The sequence below is a fragment of the Fringilla coelebs genome (genome assembly GCF_963513975.1).
Source record: "Fringilla coelebs genome assembly, chromosome: 5".
NCBI lineage: Eukaryota > Metazoa > Chordata > Aves > Passeriformes > Fringillidae > Fringilla > Fringilla coelebs.
In genome coordinates, this window is record NC_140033.1 from 70,653,453 (window position 1) to 70,672,417 (window position 18,965).

The following is an 18,965-nucleotide window of genomic DNA, read 5'->3' on the forward strand; positions in this document are numbered from 1 at the left end:
CTGGGTGTAACAGTCCTGAATTCCACATCTCCTCTTGCAAATTCAAGGCAAAAGGACTCACAGATTAAGAAAAAGAAAATGGTAAAGTGGCTTTCCATGGGAAAAAAAAAAAAAGAGGAATTTAATTTAATTTTATGGGCTTCTTCTTAACCTGGAAAAGACTCAGCGTTGTCTGGAGTTTTCATCCCTTGTCCCTCCCTGTTCCTATTTTCATAACACAAGAAATGAAATAAGGCACAGTCTTGCCAAGTGATTTGTCAAGGTTCATAAGGGAGAATAACAAATGAAGAACTGCTACTCAGTCTTCTAAGTCCCAGCTTAGTCATTTCTTCCTGAGATTTCAATTTTTCAGGAGTGTTTCAGGCCCTTCTCTAGTTAGGATGTGATTAAAAATGTATTTCTGTAGTCTCTAAAGGGGAGAAATTGGAGATGGATTCATATTCTGAAATTCCACTCCAAGCCTGATAAACTCAGCAGCGTTGGTACAATTACGTTATGGCAGTTGCATGTACACACTGTGTTATTCCTGATTCATTTGGGCTCCCTTCCTCAGGGTAAATGGCAATTACACTGCCTCTCTGGCTGCCAGCAGCACATGGCCCCACTGCCACTGGGTCTGCTGAGCAGTTCTTTCAGGCTCTGCTTGCTCCAGAGGTTTGGTTTCTTCAGAAAAATACACCCAGCATGGCTTGTCCATTATAACACCCCCTGTGCCTCCTCCTCTGCTGAGCAACAGAGGAGAGGCTGAGCAGAAGAAATTGGATTTCTGGCTCCCACCACCCTGGCTGTGAGAGCCCTGGGGACATGTGGGGAGGAGAGGGCAAGAGTGAGGCAGGGAGTGTCCATGATCCCTTCTGAAGAGGCTGGGCAGAGTCCCAGAATAAAGCAGGGATTTATCCAAAGGATCTCCTGCATGGACCCACCTGGGGCAGCACCAGAGCCCAGCCAGGGCTGCACCCAAGATGACCCAAAATGGCCCCAAAATGCCCGGCCGGGCACGGGGTCTCTCCCTGGGATCAGCTCTGCTCCATTTGCACCTTGCAGTTCATTGTCCCATCCCAGCTTCAGCCCCTGCAGTCCCACCCTGCTTGTTTTTCTCTCTCCAGCCCACAGGGTTTGTGCTCCTGGGATGAGATTTGGCTCATTTGTCCTTGGTGCCCAGCTGGAGCAGGAATTGTTTTGTCTCCTGCTCTGTGCACAGAGCTCACCATGCCCTGATGTGAAGTCCAGACCCACACACTAAAGCAGCACAGAACCTGAAAAAAATAAAATCTAAAGCCTGGGGCATCAGCCAGGTCTGTGCTGAGGCTGAAATGGACACAAGGGAACCCTCCTGTCACCCAGGGGCTCAGTCCTGGCGCTCCCAAGAGCCTCCTGTGGCAGTGCATGACTGTGAGTGAGGGCTGTTCTCACCCTGCCATCATCCTTCCCCACTGCCTCTGCTCCTCACCAGATGTGTTTCTATTTAAAGGATGAATCACCACTCTATTGTCCTGCCCCATGTTGTTGTGTCACCCTGCAGTGGCTCCAGGGCTGGAGTGTCAGTGGCACATCCCAAGGTGCAGGAAGGAGAGCAGGATTTCTCTGACTGAGATCTCCAGCTCAGCTCTAAAGGGAAGGTGAGAGAGCAAAGCCTAGCTCATGAGACATCCTCATTGTGTTGTAGGCTTAGCAGGATTGAGTTCTTGCTTTTTCAGGTAAATTAGTGGGTGTAATACAGCTTGGGTTTAATTAAATGTAGCCCTACTTGCCTGAATAAAACCAGGCAACTTCACCCAGGCAGTGTCTGGGCTGTCCTTGGTGACCAGGAGGTGAAAAAATGTCTCAAGCCTTGCTCCTCAGCCCCTGCTCAGGTGAAACACTGCACAAATAAGGAGGTCAGACAGATATTGAGGAGAGGCTGTGCTCACCATTTGCAGTGGTAAAAGGCATCTATTCTCTGCTGTGCCCCCCTGCTGTCTCTGCAGGGCAGGTAAACCACATTGCTCACCCAGCTTCAAGGGCACACCTTCTTGGCAGTGAAGACAGCTGGCTCAGTGCCTCCAGCAGAAAGATGGAACAGGATTTGCTTAGTCATTTCTTCCACAATATGAGACTGATTCTTATTCCTTAGAAAATAAAAAATGGCTTTTTTTTTCAGTGGGAATTATATCAGACTTCTAAAGTGCATCTTAGTAGAAAAATCTATGAAAGCAATGGGTTGCATGAAAACCAACCTGGAACACATAAAGTACAGAATGAGGAAGGGAGAATTTATACCTCATGTTGTTTCTCTAACTTGGTTTGGAACTGGTCAGGAAACATGCTCTTTTTTCCCTTTTTTTCCTTTTTTTTTATTTCTCTTGGGAACTAGGAAAAAAAAAATTACAGTGTTTATAAGCAGACAGAACTGCAACAATAGTGAATAGTGTCATCAGTGACTGCCAAAAAAAAAAACTGCTCCAATTATTTGTCACTCAAGCATAAATTTCCCACTGAATTTCAGATTGATGGCAATTAGTAAACAGAAAATCTCACTGGCAGTTACCAAACAGGAAAGAAAGAGAGCACTGCATGTCAGAGCACTTTCTTCCATCACACTCCTTATCCATGTTTTCTAATTTCACCCCTGATTTAAGCACACAGCAGGTTTTTCTATGTTAGCTAATGTGTACTTCAGTATTTTACAGATATATTTCCTCTAAGCTGTTAACTAAGAAATCAAACTCTCTGGCCTTTTTTAGGTCCTCAGCCAGCTGGTGAGAAGCCTGGAGTACAACTGGTCATATCCTATGAGAACACCTGCCTGACAATAATGCTGAAACACATGAGGAACCTCGTGAGTATTTTTATCAGAATGCATAACCAGTAAGTCCTCGCATTTGCAGAGCACTGTGAAAACATTAATCTTCAAACAGCCTTTCTGGGATAACTAATTCCAGCTCAAAGTAATGATAGCGCTGTTCTGTCATGATTTAACAATTGGTTTCTCCCTTTGAGCTCACTCAGTGTGGTTCCAGGTGTGAGACAGATAGAGGAACTGGGTTTCCTTAATGGCTGGTAATGGCCTTTTCCAAGAAAACCAATTTTGATTCTGTCTTGGCCCTCTCAGCTGACACATTTTGATAGCAGTCACACATAAGGCATGGTGCTGCAGCATGGCTTTCTGCAGCACATCAGCCTGGCACTGGGGATTGATTATCCAGACATCTCTCTCCAGTCCAGCCTGGCTGTCTGTGAGGAGGGAAGAGCTCAGCAGAGGGAGCAGAGCTGGGTCAGAAGGAGCAGTGTCATTTGGAGGTGTGATGCTCAGCTCTGTAGTGCTGTCAGGAGGCTGGGAGGTAAACGTTGAGGGTTCCTGGAGCCAGGCTGCAGCAGGGGAAGCTGGCAGTGCTCCTGCAGCATAAGGCAGGTGGAATTGGCTGCTGGGGGTGGCTTCAGAGATGGAGCTGGGGCTGTGTGTGAAGCATGATCTCCCACTGAGGAGCGTGGGGGCTGCTCCAAAATGAATTCCCTATGAATTCCCTATGAATTCCCTGCCTGGGTGTGCCCTTGAATTCCCATGGCTCACGTCTCAAGCAATGGCTGTGTCAAGAGAGCCTTTATTTGTCTAGCTATTATTAGCTGTTGTGGGCTCTCAGTGCACACTCTGTGCCACCTCCACCCCAAACTGGGTTGCAATCCCTTTTCCTAAATGGGGCCAAACTGGGGGGCTTGTGTGAGCACCAGCCAGTAATAAAATAAGGCTGGTGGTTTAATGAGGCACATGAGGCTTACACAGCTCTGACTGTTCTCTGCTGGCCACTCTGGCTTCTCATTTGCAATTCAAGCATCTCCATTCTGGTCTATAACATTCAATACATCTCTGTCCTGAGACTTGTTTTGTATGTCCTGTGTGCCACTTTGACAGGTGAGATCAGCCTCTGCTGACAGGTCCAATTTATACAAACTTTATCTTCAGGATGTAGCACAAGACCCTCTTTTTTTTTTTTTTTTTTCTGTTGAGCTTTTTAAATCTAAGTGACTTTGATAAGCTTCTGATAAAGCTCTAATTGGTGGGAGGGGCCCATTTCAATGATTGCCATGCTGATGATATCCTTGAGACTTCAAGCAGGTGATGTGGAGATGCACACAAACAATTTGCAGGTGCTGGAATTAGTCTTCCTTTCTCCTTGTTTCCATCACTGTAAGTGGGTAGGCTCCTAACTGTGTTCTTAGGAAGTTCCAGCCATTTAATTAAATGAAAGTAAATTGCAGCATAGATAGCTCTGTAGTGCAAACATAAAATCCAGGGTTCAGTTCACTTCATTATGGAAAGGGACAGTACAAGCTGGAGTTACTGTGTTGCTTTTGAAATAGGTAATTTAAAGCAGGTAATTTAAATCAAACCCATTTTGGTGGGTTTGAAGAGGAGGGGTAGGAGTCCTGATCAGCAAGGCTAACAAAGATTCATGACTCCAAAATGAGGTCACTGCTGTGGCAGCCTAATTTAGGCAATCATGGGTTTAAATCCTGGGCTTCCAGTTCCTTCCTTCCTTCCACCTGGCCATCCATCCCTTGTCATCTGATCTGAAATATGAAATGTGCTTCAGGGTCCTGTGCTACTGCACTGCCTTCAGACCAGGAACCTGTAATAGGAAGGTTCTTTATCCCATTCGTGATCTTCTCAGCTTCCCAGCCACATAAATCAATCTTTCTAATGTGCTCTCTTTTCTTTTTCCCTCTCTTTCCTCTTCTTTTTTTTTTTTTTTTTTTGGTTGAGCTGAACAGGGATTTTAAAAGTATGCCAAGATCATATCTTATTCAAGACATGTTAAAGCTATTTCAGGTATAGTCAGTCTTTTGCAGAGTCTCACTAATTATATTTTAGTGGTTCATCTGTGCAGAGATTACTTTGCTATCTTGTTTTATTTCATAATTTATAGTAAATAATTTTTGTTCTGCTCTTCCCTATTTAATTTATCTCTATAAAGAGATTTTATGATGTGTTCAGATGCGAAAATAATTGTAGTGGGCCAAATTAATCCCAAATGGAGCTTCACAGAACTGACAGGAATTGTGATAGAGACTTTTGATCCACGGAAATAAATTTGATTTAGTGTTTGTGTGAGTTTACTTCTAGGAGTTTTAATAGGAGACCTAGATCCTGCTGTGCAAATCCTAAATTGATATACAATGCACAAGAGACTAGTATTTTTTTATAGCCACTCTCAGGTGTCACACAGGTTCTTTAAAGGAGGGATCCAGAGGACTGCAGTGCCATAACTTAGCAGGAATTTCTCCTGAAGGAAATTTGCCCATTCACATGGGGTGTGTTGGAGAAAAAAATGCAGCAGCAGTGCAGAGAGCCCTGGTGTGGTGCAGGCCTGGCAGAGAACTGGTTAATTTGGGTGCCTGCATGGGCCCCTGGGATCTGGGGCATCCCCAGTGCCAGATTTGCTGCAGATGCACAACTCTCATCCCTGGGGCAGCTTCAGAGCATCCTCTCCCTCCCCTCTGCAACATTTCAGTCATGGGTTAAAAAACCCAGTCCTGCTTGAAGAAAACTCTATCAAAATTTCTGCAGAGACAAAGAGCAGAGAGCAGCCTTATGGATTTTGTGCCTGGAAAGGACCATTAATCTGATCTAACCTTCTGCAAAGAAAGAGCTGTGTTTCCTCACCAAGGAAAAACTTGCAGCCAAGGAAACTGTTTGAACACAGAGATGTTAAGACTGGTTGGTAATGTTTGCCTACAGTTTGAGGCTGTGGGTGCACAATGAAGACAAGTTCTGTTAAACAGATATTTATAAGATACTAAAAATGTTCCAGTCTCGATATTTGCTCCAGCAATTCAGTTTCATTTGAATCCTGAGATTCTGTAAGTCAGGTGGCTCAGAATCCTGAGATTCTGTAAGTCAGTGCTTCTACTTAGGATTTGAATGGCATCACCATGATTGCTGAGGAAAATAATTTTAAATTCAGTTTTCAAGTATACAAAAGCCATGATGACAATAAAATGCAATTTTCCAAATATGTCTATTACATAACCTGAAGACAGCTTATTGGGGCATTGCTCACTCCTCTCAAATGCAGACAGTTCCACACTGGGCACTTTCTGCACTACAGGCAATATTGCCTTAATAAAGTGGGGATGGGGTAGAGGGAAGCATTTGTGTAGGGGTGAAAACCTTGGAGGCCTGGAGAGTTTGCCTCTGGAGTCCTGGAGGATGTGGCAGGTGGAGGGGTGAGACAGGGCAGGCTTATTCCATAAAGACAAGAGCACAGTACCTGGCAAAGTGCATTAAGTGGTCTCAGGAGGGATATAAAGGAGCCCCAGGGGAGGTTTGCTTTGGCCTCTGGAAGGATTTGTTACCTCAGAACATGAATAGTGCAATTGTGGCAGCACAATACCCGGACAAAGAGCAGCAGGCAGGGACAGGAGCACAGGGGAAATGCTGCTCTACCTCAAAAAATGCAGGCTTGTGCAGATGTGGGGATGGATTTGTTGAAATACATGTAGGTTTTGAACTTGTAATATTCAAGTGCAGTCCTGTTCCCCTTCATTAACCAGCACAGAGAATGGGGGATATCCAGAGCCCCCCAAATCTCACACAGGGCTGGCCATGGGCTGGTTTAACTCCACACAGCCAGGACACCTAATGGTGGGCATCCCACTCCTCAAAAAAAAAACCCAAACCCCAGAGGCAACAGGAATAGCCATTGCTGCCACCCAGAAAAGGGTTTCTAAGACATCTCCTTGCCTGCTTCATGGAGAAGCAAAGGGAGCAGTGGCTCAGCCCTGGCTCAGGAGGAAGCCTGCTTTTGCCGCTGCTTTCATTGCCATGGCTTCAGGCATGCCCTGTTTTCCTAGATAAGCAGCTAAACTTTCAATCCTCTCTGCTAAACATTTTTTGCCCATTACTTCTCGTGGACAGAGTAACTCCTCAGGGGTAGAGGGGAGGAGAAACAAAGCCAAGTTATCCTGAACCTCCTGCCAGTAAATGTAGAATGTTACTAGAATTCAGGAAAGCGTGCGTGGGCGATGAATTCAGAACCAATTTTACGGGGGGAAAATTTGCTGGAAGAAAAATAAACTCCTACAGTTCTTTGCAGAAGTACTTCCAGCTTTCCTTTTCTAAAAGCTCTGAAGCTGTCATGTAGCACTCCTGGTGATTAATGATTCTGGGATAGCTGATATGTGGGTGACGAATTAGCAATCAGCTTTAGGCTTACACAGACAGCCAGCCTCTTTCCATTGCGTGTACAAAGTGCTGCCAGAAATGTTTGTGAGATGCAATGGTTTAAATGTTTTGGGCAAAAAGGTGGGAGCCAATTGTTGGAGTCCTGGATGCTGAGAATTCCAGACTTTCTGTGCTGACTCTGACTCCCAGGAGAGCTCTGCACTGGACCTGAGGCTGTGGAAAAATTCCCAAAATTGGTTGATAGCACTAGGATTGTGGGTGGGGAGTTGGTTAGAAGTGTGTGATATCACAGGGTGGAAAACTTAGAGTTTGGGGTTTTAGAATATAGTAATATGTATGAAGCAAGATGGAGGTTTTAGGGTGGAGACAGGTTGTTGTTCTTTACCTTCTTCTTCCTTCTGCTCCATAGATTTGGGTGGCATTTTGTAACTGGACAGGAAAGTCCACAGTGCAGATTTCGAGGGATCAGTTATTGGGTCAAAAGTGAAAATAATTAGGGTGTTGTTTCTTAATTGGATTGTTTAGCCTTAAAAGCCCTTGTAACAAGAGAGAGTTGGCCATTTTGTGCCTTGCTAATGAAAGGCTGCAGAACTCCCTGCTGTGAGACTGGAACATTGATAAGAAACAATAAACACCTGAATGTGAGCTATCCTCTCAAGTGCCTTCAATCCCGACCTCAACAGAGTTAGGAAAAGAAGCCAAAAACCAAAAGGCTGCCAAAAAGCTGCCAATCCTTCCCAAATCCAAAGGGATGAGGTCTAAGATTGCAGCACAGGGCTGTAGGGATGCTCCCACCTACAGCACAGGTGGATGCTCTGCTGCCTCTGCTGGGTTTCCTCTCAGCTTGAGCTGGGGAAGGGTCAGGGATCTCTGTTCAGCCTTACTTGGTGCCCATCATTCCTCTCACTAACTTTTACACTTTATGACTATCATTATATAGATTTAAATGGAAAATATTTACTGCTTGCCAACAGCACAGTGCCTGGCAGCGAACTGGAAGGCCACATTATCCTTTCAGAATATTGTGAATGTAAAGTGCTCTCCTTATGCAGCCAACAGGGGTTGGAATGGAGGTGCACAGGTAGGTAAGGCAGGGATGGAAAACAAATGGAAAAAAACAACTTTGTTCAGCTCAAAATGATTTATCCAGAGAGTATCAGTGACAGAATTAAATCAGCAGCTTGGCTGATGGAGGGAGGTAACATTCAGATGAAGTTCTCCTTAGTCTGGCGCAGGAAAACAAAATAAAAAGCCATGGGAAGAAAGCTCTTGTACTAGCTCTAGCTTATAAAGAATTTGGATTTAATTTTATATTCATAGAAAATTCTTTTAAAGTGAAAGGAAATTAGCACAGATAAGCTATGTTCTCCTTGAGAGTGAAAATGAGCTGAACACCTCTAAACAAAGGGTACTACAACTCAGCAGTACTTTAAATTGGAAAGAGATGAGGTCTGTTCTTGTGGCACAGGGATTACTGTTGGATTCAAACATATTTGTTTTGAAAGGTGTTTGACAAATATGTTGTACAGAAAGTTCTGTTATTATTTCTTGTTAAACCCTTTAATCTGTCACAGTCACAGTACTGCCTCAGCTCTAAATTCTAACTGCTCATTTTTAAATAAGTAATTCCCAGCATAGTTGATATGTGTTGAATAAGAAAGAAAAACCCAACAAAACAACAGTGAGTTCTGTTTAATAATATGAGTGATCTGGGGATGAAGGTGAACAAAAATTAGATTTGCCATTGGTTGCAAATGAAGAAAACATTAAAAATAATAGTACAGACAGAGCAAGATCAAGAGAATAAAAGTAATTTCCAGAACCCTACAACCAGCTTGGACAAATGAAAAATATTTCCTCGGGGAGGGAGAGATCTATATCCCACAGCAATGTGAAGATAAAACAAGCCCATGGTGAGACATGAGGCTGCTACAGGAGATGCCAATGAGAAAGGCCAGATCCTGGTGTCATGGGGCAGAAATGAAGCAGTTCATCTTTATAAGGCTTTGATAGTAAACTATTTCTCTCAGGATGTTTTTTTAACTAGAATACAAGTTCAAAGAACAGCTCTCAGTAGGGTTGCTGGGGAGTGATTGATTCTCCAGGAGTGATTTATTGTTACTAAAACTTAGTTAAGAACAGACTAACAAGGACACCAGTCAATTGTACAAATATTTAAGGGAGAAGACAGGAAGGTTCAAGAGGAATTATTTAGAACATTGAGCAAGAGCATAAGTAGAAGTAATGAGAGCTAATTAAGGAGTAGAAATTGCAAGCCTCATATAATGAAATGCTTTCTTACACAGGGAGATGGCATGCTGCAGAATAATTGAGAGAAAAGTGCAGGGAGATTGTACAGTTGGAAAAATTAAAGATAGGCATATACAGACTTCAATAACTAATTAAGAAATTGAGAAGAAAAATAGTGCAGAATGAAGGCACGGATCACAATCTCACTGTTGCTTTACACATTTTTATATTCACTCACTGTCTGGGCCCAGGCAAGGAGAGAAAAGAATTTGTATGTGGCAAAAAGATAGAAACAGAACAATAGCCTTTGCTTGTGTTTCTTTTCTCAAAGGCTAATTTCCTTTCATGCCCTCTAACAGGCAGCAATGCTCTTAATCCTGACTGATTTCAAAAGGAAAGTGAAATGGGGATTTGTTTTTAGCATTTGTTCTCCTTTGTACTTTATTCAAAAGAAGAAATTCTGGGATCTGTGTTTCTGAGGGTCAAAACAAGATCATTCTTATCTCAGCCAGTGTCAGAGACTCTGTGACTAAATATTCATCTGAAAATTAAAGTGTTCCAAGCACAGCAATAATACAGGGTTGAAAGCAATGGAATTGAGTTTCTTTATGGGCTTGGTGGTAATTCTGAGATAAAAGCTTCAGAGACTTGTTCATGAAATCTACTCTCTGCATTCTACACCCTGCAACAACATTGCTTATTCACAGGATAATATAGTTTTAAAATGCCTGACTCTTGATTTCTCTCATCTGTACAAAAAAACAAACAAACAAAAAAACCCCCCAGTTTTCTTAAAATAGTAATGCAACATGTGGTTCAGAAATCTAGAACACGTTACCTTTTCTTTCAGAAAAAAAAACCAACTTCTGAGTGATTCTCACTCAGATTTTTTACTGGGAGTTTTACATTTATTCCATACATTCCCACTTCTGCTTTATGTTATTTTTTTCAGCCTTGGTAACTTTTTTCTGCCCACATGGTGCCATGTGGAGCACACAGGAATGGAGTCCCAAACATCAGTGGAGGGTCAGAAGTTGGTCAGAGTCAGGAGCTGGAGTTAAGCTCTGAGTTGGGTACAGCCCCAACCCATTCTGTGATGTCTTTATCTTTGTTGCTTGTTCAGAAACAGAAATAAACTCGTGCAAAGTTGTGTCATTTCTTGCTGCAGTGAAATTCTAGTCCTCCTTGCCTGCTGCCAATGCTCTCTAAAAGGCAGGATCCTGATTTAAATGACAGCTGCAGACTGTGCTTGTACAGACTCTTCCCGTTTCATTTGGCGTTGTGTCTGTCCTTATCTCCCTCTGGATCATCGGGACAATACATTATTCTTTTTCAACGGGGCATCAGAGATAAATCTCAGTGTATTTCTTCAACTTTCTGGTTTCAGAGCTCTACAGAAATAAAGGCTTGGGTGAGAAACCTGTGTGACCTTCGGGGTATCCTCCCTCTCGTTTTATTTATTTCATTTAAGCAGAGATAGATGGGCTTTGCTCTTAAATGACTGAAGCAGATCAGAAATATTTTTCATAATTCTTAGAAAACCCTGAGTCTTTTGGGACACAATCTGCTTTCCAGAACTGTCTCTGTAAATTAAAAAATCACAATTTATTTTTTTAAATGTTAACAAATAATTCCTGTTGATTTTGGAAGTCCCTCTGTCTCTGTGCCTTGGGATCAGTTTGGAACTGAGGTGTTTGCCTCTGTGCTGTGCTGGAATCACATTTCCATCTCATTGTGATGGATCAGCTGCCTGACCAGGCTGGTTTGAATACCATGAATTATCTTGCCTGACCTGATCATTCCAAAATGAACATTTCCCCCCCAGTTTCCAGCTCCATGCACAGCTTTTGTCACTGCTGGGGACACGAGCAGCAGGCTCTGTCTCAGCTGGGGCCAGGCACCAACGTGGGGTCAATTCCACCAAGGCAAACCAGGTGTCCACAATATGACAGAGTGCATCTCTTGCTGGTCTCCTTCCTGGACAGGGTTATTTTTTCCCCATTTGACAGCCAGCAGACCTTGGAAAGGCTTGGTTGTTGGTTCTCTCTTCAGAAATGTTGTGTCTCAGGACAGCTCTAACCCTATTTTCCCAGCAGAGTTGTCCCCTCAGGAGTGCTGCAGAACCAGCTGTTCCAGCCAGGCTGCTCCAGTCCTGCCCACTCTGCTGCAGGCAGGTTGAGGAGGATGCTGAGGGTATTGGACATGAGCTATATTTGGATATTCACATCAATAATGTGGATAGAGCATCTTTGCATTTTTAGCATGGGAAATGACAAAGCCATCTGGAGGCTCGCTCCACGGACACTGCCAGCTTTCCAAAAGGTAGAAAATGCCTGCTCAAAAAAAAAAAAAATGCTTTCCAGAATTTCCCTGACAGCAAAATATTTTTAATTGCCCTGCATTAACTTGAGATAAATGTAATTTCTTTTTTGCTTGCCTTGCCACTGATCTCCACAGCAGCCGTCTTCTGTCTTTATGTACATGGCCAGATAACCCAAAAAAAACTGGGATCAGAAAATGCAATAAAATAAAAGTGCTGTTGAAGAGAAGCAGTTAAATATTTTCAAATTTTAGGTGAAAAAGGTGATTGTTGGGGGGAAAAAAACACCATATTTGTGCAATCACTTTGGACCAGTTGCCTTTCTCTTTTGTCTTGCCAATAGCAGAGAGTGCAGGGTGCAGCATGGTGGAGTGGAATATCTTCTTCTGTAATTATCATTTAATTACTGCAAATGGGATTTTATTTTTAATTTCCTTCGAAGAAATTTGGGGGTATTTTGTGAGAGGAAAATTAAAAGCTCAGCAGCAGGGTAGAATACAGGTGTTCATGCTTTGGGATATGCAGAGCTCTAAGGAAGAACAAGGAAGGGTCTTGGAAACCACTTTAGGATTTGGGAAGCTGTTGGAGTTCTGGATGCTGAGAATTTCAGACTTTCTGTGCATACAGACTCTGCCTCCCAAGAGAGCATTGCACTTGACCTGAGGCCATGAAAAAAGCTTTCAAAATTAATTAATAGCACTGAAATTACAAGTGTGTAGTTGATTAGAAGTATATCATATCACAAAGCAGAAACACAGCAGAAACAGAATATAGTAATATATTTGTGTGAAGTAAGATAAAAGTTTTAAAACAGAGACTAGTTCTTCTTTACCTTCTTCTCCATAAATTTCAGTAATATCTTGTAATTAGGCAGAAAAATCAGCATTGCAGACTTTGAGTAATTAGTTATTATGTTAAAAGTGAAAATAATTTAAGTATCATTTGTTAATTAGATAGTTTAACCTTAAAAGACCTTGTAACAAAAAAATAGTTAAACATTTTTGTGCCTTATTAGTGAAATACTACAGGTAGCAACAGCACAACCCCCCATTCACCCAGCAATCCCCTTTTCTCTGAAGTTTATATATCATTAATCTGCTTTTGAAGGAACCTCTTGCTTTGTAATACTAATTTCTCAGCTCTTTAAGCTTAGAAGTAGCCCAGAGGATGTTCTCTTTTTCCTAAGGCAGAGGCTGTGTTTGCTAATTAAGCTGCAGCTCTGAAATCAGGGTTGAGCCTTCCTTGGAGAAGTGGAGAACAGCAGCACTGATGGCTCCTCCAGTTCCTCACTGGTTTTAATTTAGTCTGGAGGCAGCCAGTAATTTACAAAGGTTACTGCAGTGCAAGGATGATTTCTTCTGTGGGTTTTTTCCTAATCCTCCTTTATTGGATAATAATCAAATCCACCTAATGTCTGCACATGATATATAGACATTTTGTCTCGTTGAGGGTTTTTCCTAACCACTGACTATAGTGGTTTGCTTTGGAAAGGTGTATGGATATCTTGGTAGGAACAATTATGGAATATTTTGTAGTCCTTTCTTCACTATGCAAATAAATTCTCACTGCAGTGCATGTAAGAAAAGAACATAAGGATGGTAAAGGGTAGGAGGACAAACAGAAATACTGGAAAAAGTGAATTATTTTTATTTGAGGAGCAGCTGAAATGAGAGTCTTTCCAATGCCTGGATATCTTCTTTTTTATTATTTTTTAAATTTTTTTCCGTTGAAGAAAAAGATGAGAGAAACTGAGATTTAAAAATGTCAAGGAAATGAATTTTGGGGGGAAATAAAAGTAGTTATTTATAGAGGAGGAAAGATGTCATTAGTTAATACAAGTTAGTTGATCATTAGTTTTTACTGTCAAGACTGTTGAAAATGAAAAATGGGAAAAAGTGAACAGCAGCTGGAACTCTCAAATGTTCAGGAGCCATCAGTCTGCTCCTCTCTAGGACAAAAGGTGATCTGCATGTCCAACACTAACAGAAATGATGACATGATTTAAATTTGAGACAAAAGTCACCTAAAATGAAAATTTTATGTCACTTAGGAAGACGTGATTTTTAAAAAAATTTACAATAAATTATCTTTAAAATGAGTATTTTAAAACTCAGAATGGATCACAATTCATATTGGATGCTAAATCACTAAATAGTTGAATATATGGCAAATTTTGCAGTAGTTATGCCTCTAATGCTAAAAAAGAATCCTTGTGTTAGGAGAGTTGTGGATCATTAATAATGATCAGGGGAGAAAAGTCATTAGGATAACAAATTTCTTGTGGAAAAATTAATTGAATTTCGTCCATTATTTCCTAGCCACAGCTACTATATTTAAAATTAAATTATAGAGGATGTAACACATCTGTGTGAGTTTCTGCAAGCAAATACCAACTTGTTTTGGAAAATAAAACTGGAGTGGAAGATGAAACACAGTCACAACAGATACAGGCTGTGTATGTTAGATTTTCAGTATTGAATTAGAGGTATGGAAAAAGTCAATCCAGAGTTTTACTTTCTCTCCCTCACTCTTAAATATTTTCACCACCTTCTGCCTGACCTTAGAAGAAAATAACATTTCCAAAGTAAAATCCTTTTTTAACATAAATACAAGCAATAGTAACTGAGTTCCTTTAGAACACCTGCCATTATCAAGGTCAGCTGGGCTGGTCATTCTCTGAGACAATAGTTCAATCATCACTTGGTTGCACTTGAAGAAAGAACATACAGTCAGTTTCTAAATTCAATTTGAGACAACTTCTAAATTCAGATTTTTTTATTGGCAGATCAAAATCACTGGGGAATTTTGTGGGCTTTTTGTCCCTAAGCATATCAAGAGAACCTATGGTGTTTTTTTTGGGAGCTTGGTTTTATACCTTTGCAGCCTGGCAGATTTTTATAGCTTGGATTTATTTGCAAGCAAACACAATAAAAGATTTAAGACAGTAATTTAAATTGGGAGTAACTTCTTCTGAAGGAAGTAAAAATCCTTTATTTTTAGGTTAATAAAATGACTACAGAATTAAACACAAATAGAACTCAATTTAAAACTTTAAGCTTTTTCTGTTTGCTTGATCACAAGTGCATTCAACTATAAAGCTTTTGCAGACTGAAGTACAAAATGGCTTTCCCAAGGTACCCTTTGATTTATTTTTTTTTTTCCCTGGCCTGGACTATGGACAGAAATCAGTCAGGTTTTTAATCCTTTAATAATAAAAAAGAGGGGGGTTGCTGGATTTCAGAATCCTTATGAACCTGCTAGAAATCTTATTCTGTTTCTATAATGAGCTCACCAGAGCAGGTCCTCTGGTGCAAAGGGAGAAATTCCACCTGAATATGAGGAAGAATTTCTTTCTATGGGTGACCACGTAGGACAGGTTGCCCAGAGAGGGTGTGGAGAATCCCTCCCTGGAGATGTTCCAGAACCATCTGGACACAATCCTGTGCCCTGGGCTGACCCTGTCTGAGCAGGGAGGTGGGGCCAGATGATCACTGTGGGTCCTTCCAGCCTGACCCCATCTGGGATTCTGTGGTTTTGGTCAAGTATTCCTCATGTTTACTTAATTTATAAATAAGCCAGGGCAGTCTGAGTTAGAAGTGATCGCTAAATGTGATACTGTAATAAGACAGAAGTCATAATCCTTAGTAAGAAGAATATTTCTGATGTTTCCTCCATTTTTCATGAGGTTTTCTCCATTTTTCTTTATTCTCTATTCTCATTTATTTCAGTGCTCAGCTCAGAAACCCTGGGAAATTATTCTTTTGCCCAAAACTTGGGGTTTTTTTTGCCTGCTAGTTCAGTTGTCTTAAAACTGTTTACTTCAGATTCCACCTACTTATGATTTAAAAAGAGATTTTTGCCATGTTAATGCCAGTCTTGTTTTTGCACTATTACAGTCAAACTGCCACTATCACTCCTTGTTCCTGCTAGGAAGCATTTATCAAAGTACAACTCTTTCCACTGCAAGTCTTGCCTCAAGAAACCCTGTGGTTAAGCAGGCTCTTCAGAAGAAAAAAAAATCAGCTCTTGTGCCAATCACAAGAGAAACCAGCATAAGCTCATCATATGAGCTCCCCATACTCTGCTCTTGTAAGGCTGGGGCTGGTTTAAAACTGCTCTTAATCTGGAGTTTTGAATGATTAGTGCATGGTGGGACAGAGTCTTTAACAGCTGGAGCCCTTCATTAGATGGATTTGTCTGTCAGGAGGCAGAGGAGGGCAGCTGAGAAGTGGAACACCTGATCTGGCTGGGAGAGTGCTCAGCTGAAGCTTTTTTGATTGTTTGATGGCATAACAGCGCCACTGCAGATGGAGAATTGGGACAGCAGTGGGGTTTGGAGTGGCCTGTTTGCCCTTCCTCAGCAAGGGAAGAGGAAGGGGGAAAATGTCTCCTGTAAAGTTGGGGAGAAAAAGCCAACAATCAGAACTACGATGTCTACTTGGAATTCAAGTGGCTGCACATCAAATTGCCTCTAAGAGTCTGACTGCTGATTGCCACTATTCATGAAAAGTGGCTTTATTTCAGCTCTGAAATATCCCAGAGTAACAGCTCTCCCCTTGAGTTTTCCCATCTGAATCCCTGGAGTGTTCTCTTTTTTAATTTTCTCTCTTGACCCTCTCCTCCCCCTCACTTCTTTCAACACCTATTTATCTACCTTCAGAAGGGATAGTGGGGAAGTAGTTTTCAGTCCATCTCATAGAGCCAAAACACTGCTGCAATGTGCCTTCCTTAAATTTTGGGAGGGATCAGCTGACAGGGGAAGGTTAGCTGGCTGAAGGCAGGGTAACATGGCAAAGCTCAAAGGCATAGTGACAATTTTATGTGACTTCAGTTAATCACATCTGGACAGTTAATCACTTCTGGACACCCAGATCCTGTTAAACCACATTACCTTTGGAGGCTGCCACCTCAGCCTGGTTCCTTTCTTTGTCTGAAACAACTCAAATCAGTTGACCTTCAAGTTATAGTGACATTTACCTATTCATTGAGAAGTGAAGAGCTTGATTGCACTTAGGTGGAATTCTGATTGCTTGGACTGGTACTTCAGGCTGCATTTCATTCTCCCTCCTGATTTTTAAGAGATTCTCAGTTTACTGTTACTTGAAATCCTCAGCTGAAATTTTAGTACAGTCCTAGATCAACAGAGATTGGCTTTCAAGTGGACAGTGTAAATTGTAAATAAATGTAAATAAATCCTGCATTAATGATGTGGAAACCCATCCTAGGAAAATGCCCTTTCATTCCATTGCCCTTTAATGTCTCTCTTTTGTTGGCCATTGAATCCCATCCAGCTCAATCCCATGGGTATTTTAAATCAGATGTGCTTTGGGGAACTTAGCAATAGGAATATTAATCACTCCCATAGTGCTGACAATCTGTAATGGTTTGAGTGGGGCATCCTTTGATGCTGGCTGGTGTTAATGATAGCAATAATGAGCTTTGCAGTTGACCACATCATTTGCCTTGAAGGATCATTTCAGATAACAAAAAGCAGAGGTTTGTTGTGCAAGAACTGGGTGTTCACACACACATAAGCACCATTTTCCTTCCCAATAGAGAAGTTATTTATTGCTAGGAGACAGCAGTTTCTTCCATCCCAGGGATATATTGTTGATAATGCCCCATATTTCCAGACACATATTGTGAATAATCAAAATCTGAGAAATCACTTCATTCTGAGCCAGATGTAAAATTACAACAGGAGCTATAAATGCAAGTACCTTTATAATCCTGTGGGTTCATTGGTTCCAAATGTTTTAAGTTCTCCTGTTTTTTCCTTTATTCTTATTTGCATCCTGTCACTGGATTGCCTGGGAGCTGACAGGTGAACTACCTGTCTAAAATGCTGATTATATGGTTAAAATTACTGATATTTTGATATGCCCCACTTTGTGCTTTCTGACACAAAGGTTTGTACTCAATTATGAGGCAAGCATTAAGTGACAGGTGCTGGCAGCATGCCTGCTCCACACTTTTTCATTTTTATGTTTCTTGTGTGTTCTTTCAAAGCCTCAAGCAATACAATGTGTTTTCTGGGTAATTGTAATGCTGCTTTAAGAATAACTTTAGAGATCCTCAGAAGTTATCAAAAAATTCTCCACCCACCAGCACTGGCTGATGACTGAGCCTGGTTAATAGATTGTCTCTGATCTCGAGTTGCTACCATATAAGATGGAATATGTGGAATATCATTCAGTAACCTGAACTGGAAAATTAAAGAGAGATTGCAGCTGTGTGATGGGAGATGGGAAAGGCTGTTACAGGAATCCTGTTCTGCCCATATTGCTGCAGGAAATGCTCCTGGCTCCTCTATAGTAATCTGTTTTACAAAACACCCTTAGAAACAATTGGTTCTCCCCATGTCAGCACTGATACTTAGGGGTTAAAATCAATGGGAGCTTATTGTCTAAAATCCAGTTTCTGTGCCTTGCTCTGGAAAGTGGAAGGGCTGGATTTTGTATCAGATTAGGAAGAGTTAGGGTAGATTGAGGCTTAAGGGTTCTTTCCATCAGAATGTAAATATTAAAGATAGACAATTTTACCTTGTCTTTGAATTATTTAATTTTTATTTTCCTGATTCTATTTTAAGCTGAATTCTAATAATTCTTGTTATTCCACTAGCACTCCTATTTAGCCCAGAAAATACTAAGAATGTAACGTGATTCTGTGTCTGCTAAAATCCCAGATTTCATTTGAATTTTTATTTGTTTTCTTTGCTAGAACATGGACATTTATATTTGTGACCTTCTTGTTTTCCAGCACCTCCCAGATGGCTCTGCCCCAAGTGCACATGCTGAATTTTATCTTCTGCCAGACCCTGGAGAGGTCAGTCGAAGGAAAACCAGGACAGCTCCAAAAGGCTCTGACCCTACCTACAATGAACTCGTGAGTTCCATTCACTTCCTTGCACCCTTTCAGTTTCACAGAATCACAGAATGGGTCAGGCTGGAGGGGTCCCCAGTGGGCACCTGGTGCCACCTCCCAGCTCCAGCGGGGCCATCCCAGAGCAGGTGGCACAGCAGTGTGCCCAGGTGGGATATCTGCAGTGAGGGAGTCTCCACACCCACTCTGGACTATCTGGGGAAGTTCTTCCTGACGTTCAGGTGAACCTTCCTGGGCATCTGCTCCTCCTGTTGCCTCCTGTCCCATTTCTGGGCCCCGCAGAGCAGAGCCTGGCACATCCCCTGAGCTCTTCCTGCAGACATGGCAGACCTGGATGAGGCTCCCTCTCAG

The 18,965-nt window shown here is 41.8% G+C and overlaps 1 protein-coding gene across 1 annotated transcript in view; it reads left to right on the forward strand.

The window, feature by feature from the left end:
- Positions 1 to 18,965, forward strand: part of PIK3C2G (phosphatidylinositol-4-phosphate 3-kinase catalytic subunit type 2 gamma) — a gene marked incomplete at both ends in the record, with an annotated part of 194,652 nt that overhangs the window by 170,476 nt on the left and 5,211 nt on the right. The window contains 2 exons of the mRNA XM_084206328.1: positions 2,724 to 2,818; positions 18,492 to 18,617. Coding sequence (XP_084062454.1) covers positions 2,724 to 2,818; positions 18,492 to 18,617 — 221 coding nt within the window. The remainder of the gene's footprint in view (positions 1 to 2,723; positions 2,819 to 18,491; positions 18,618 to 18,965) is intronic.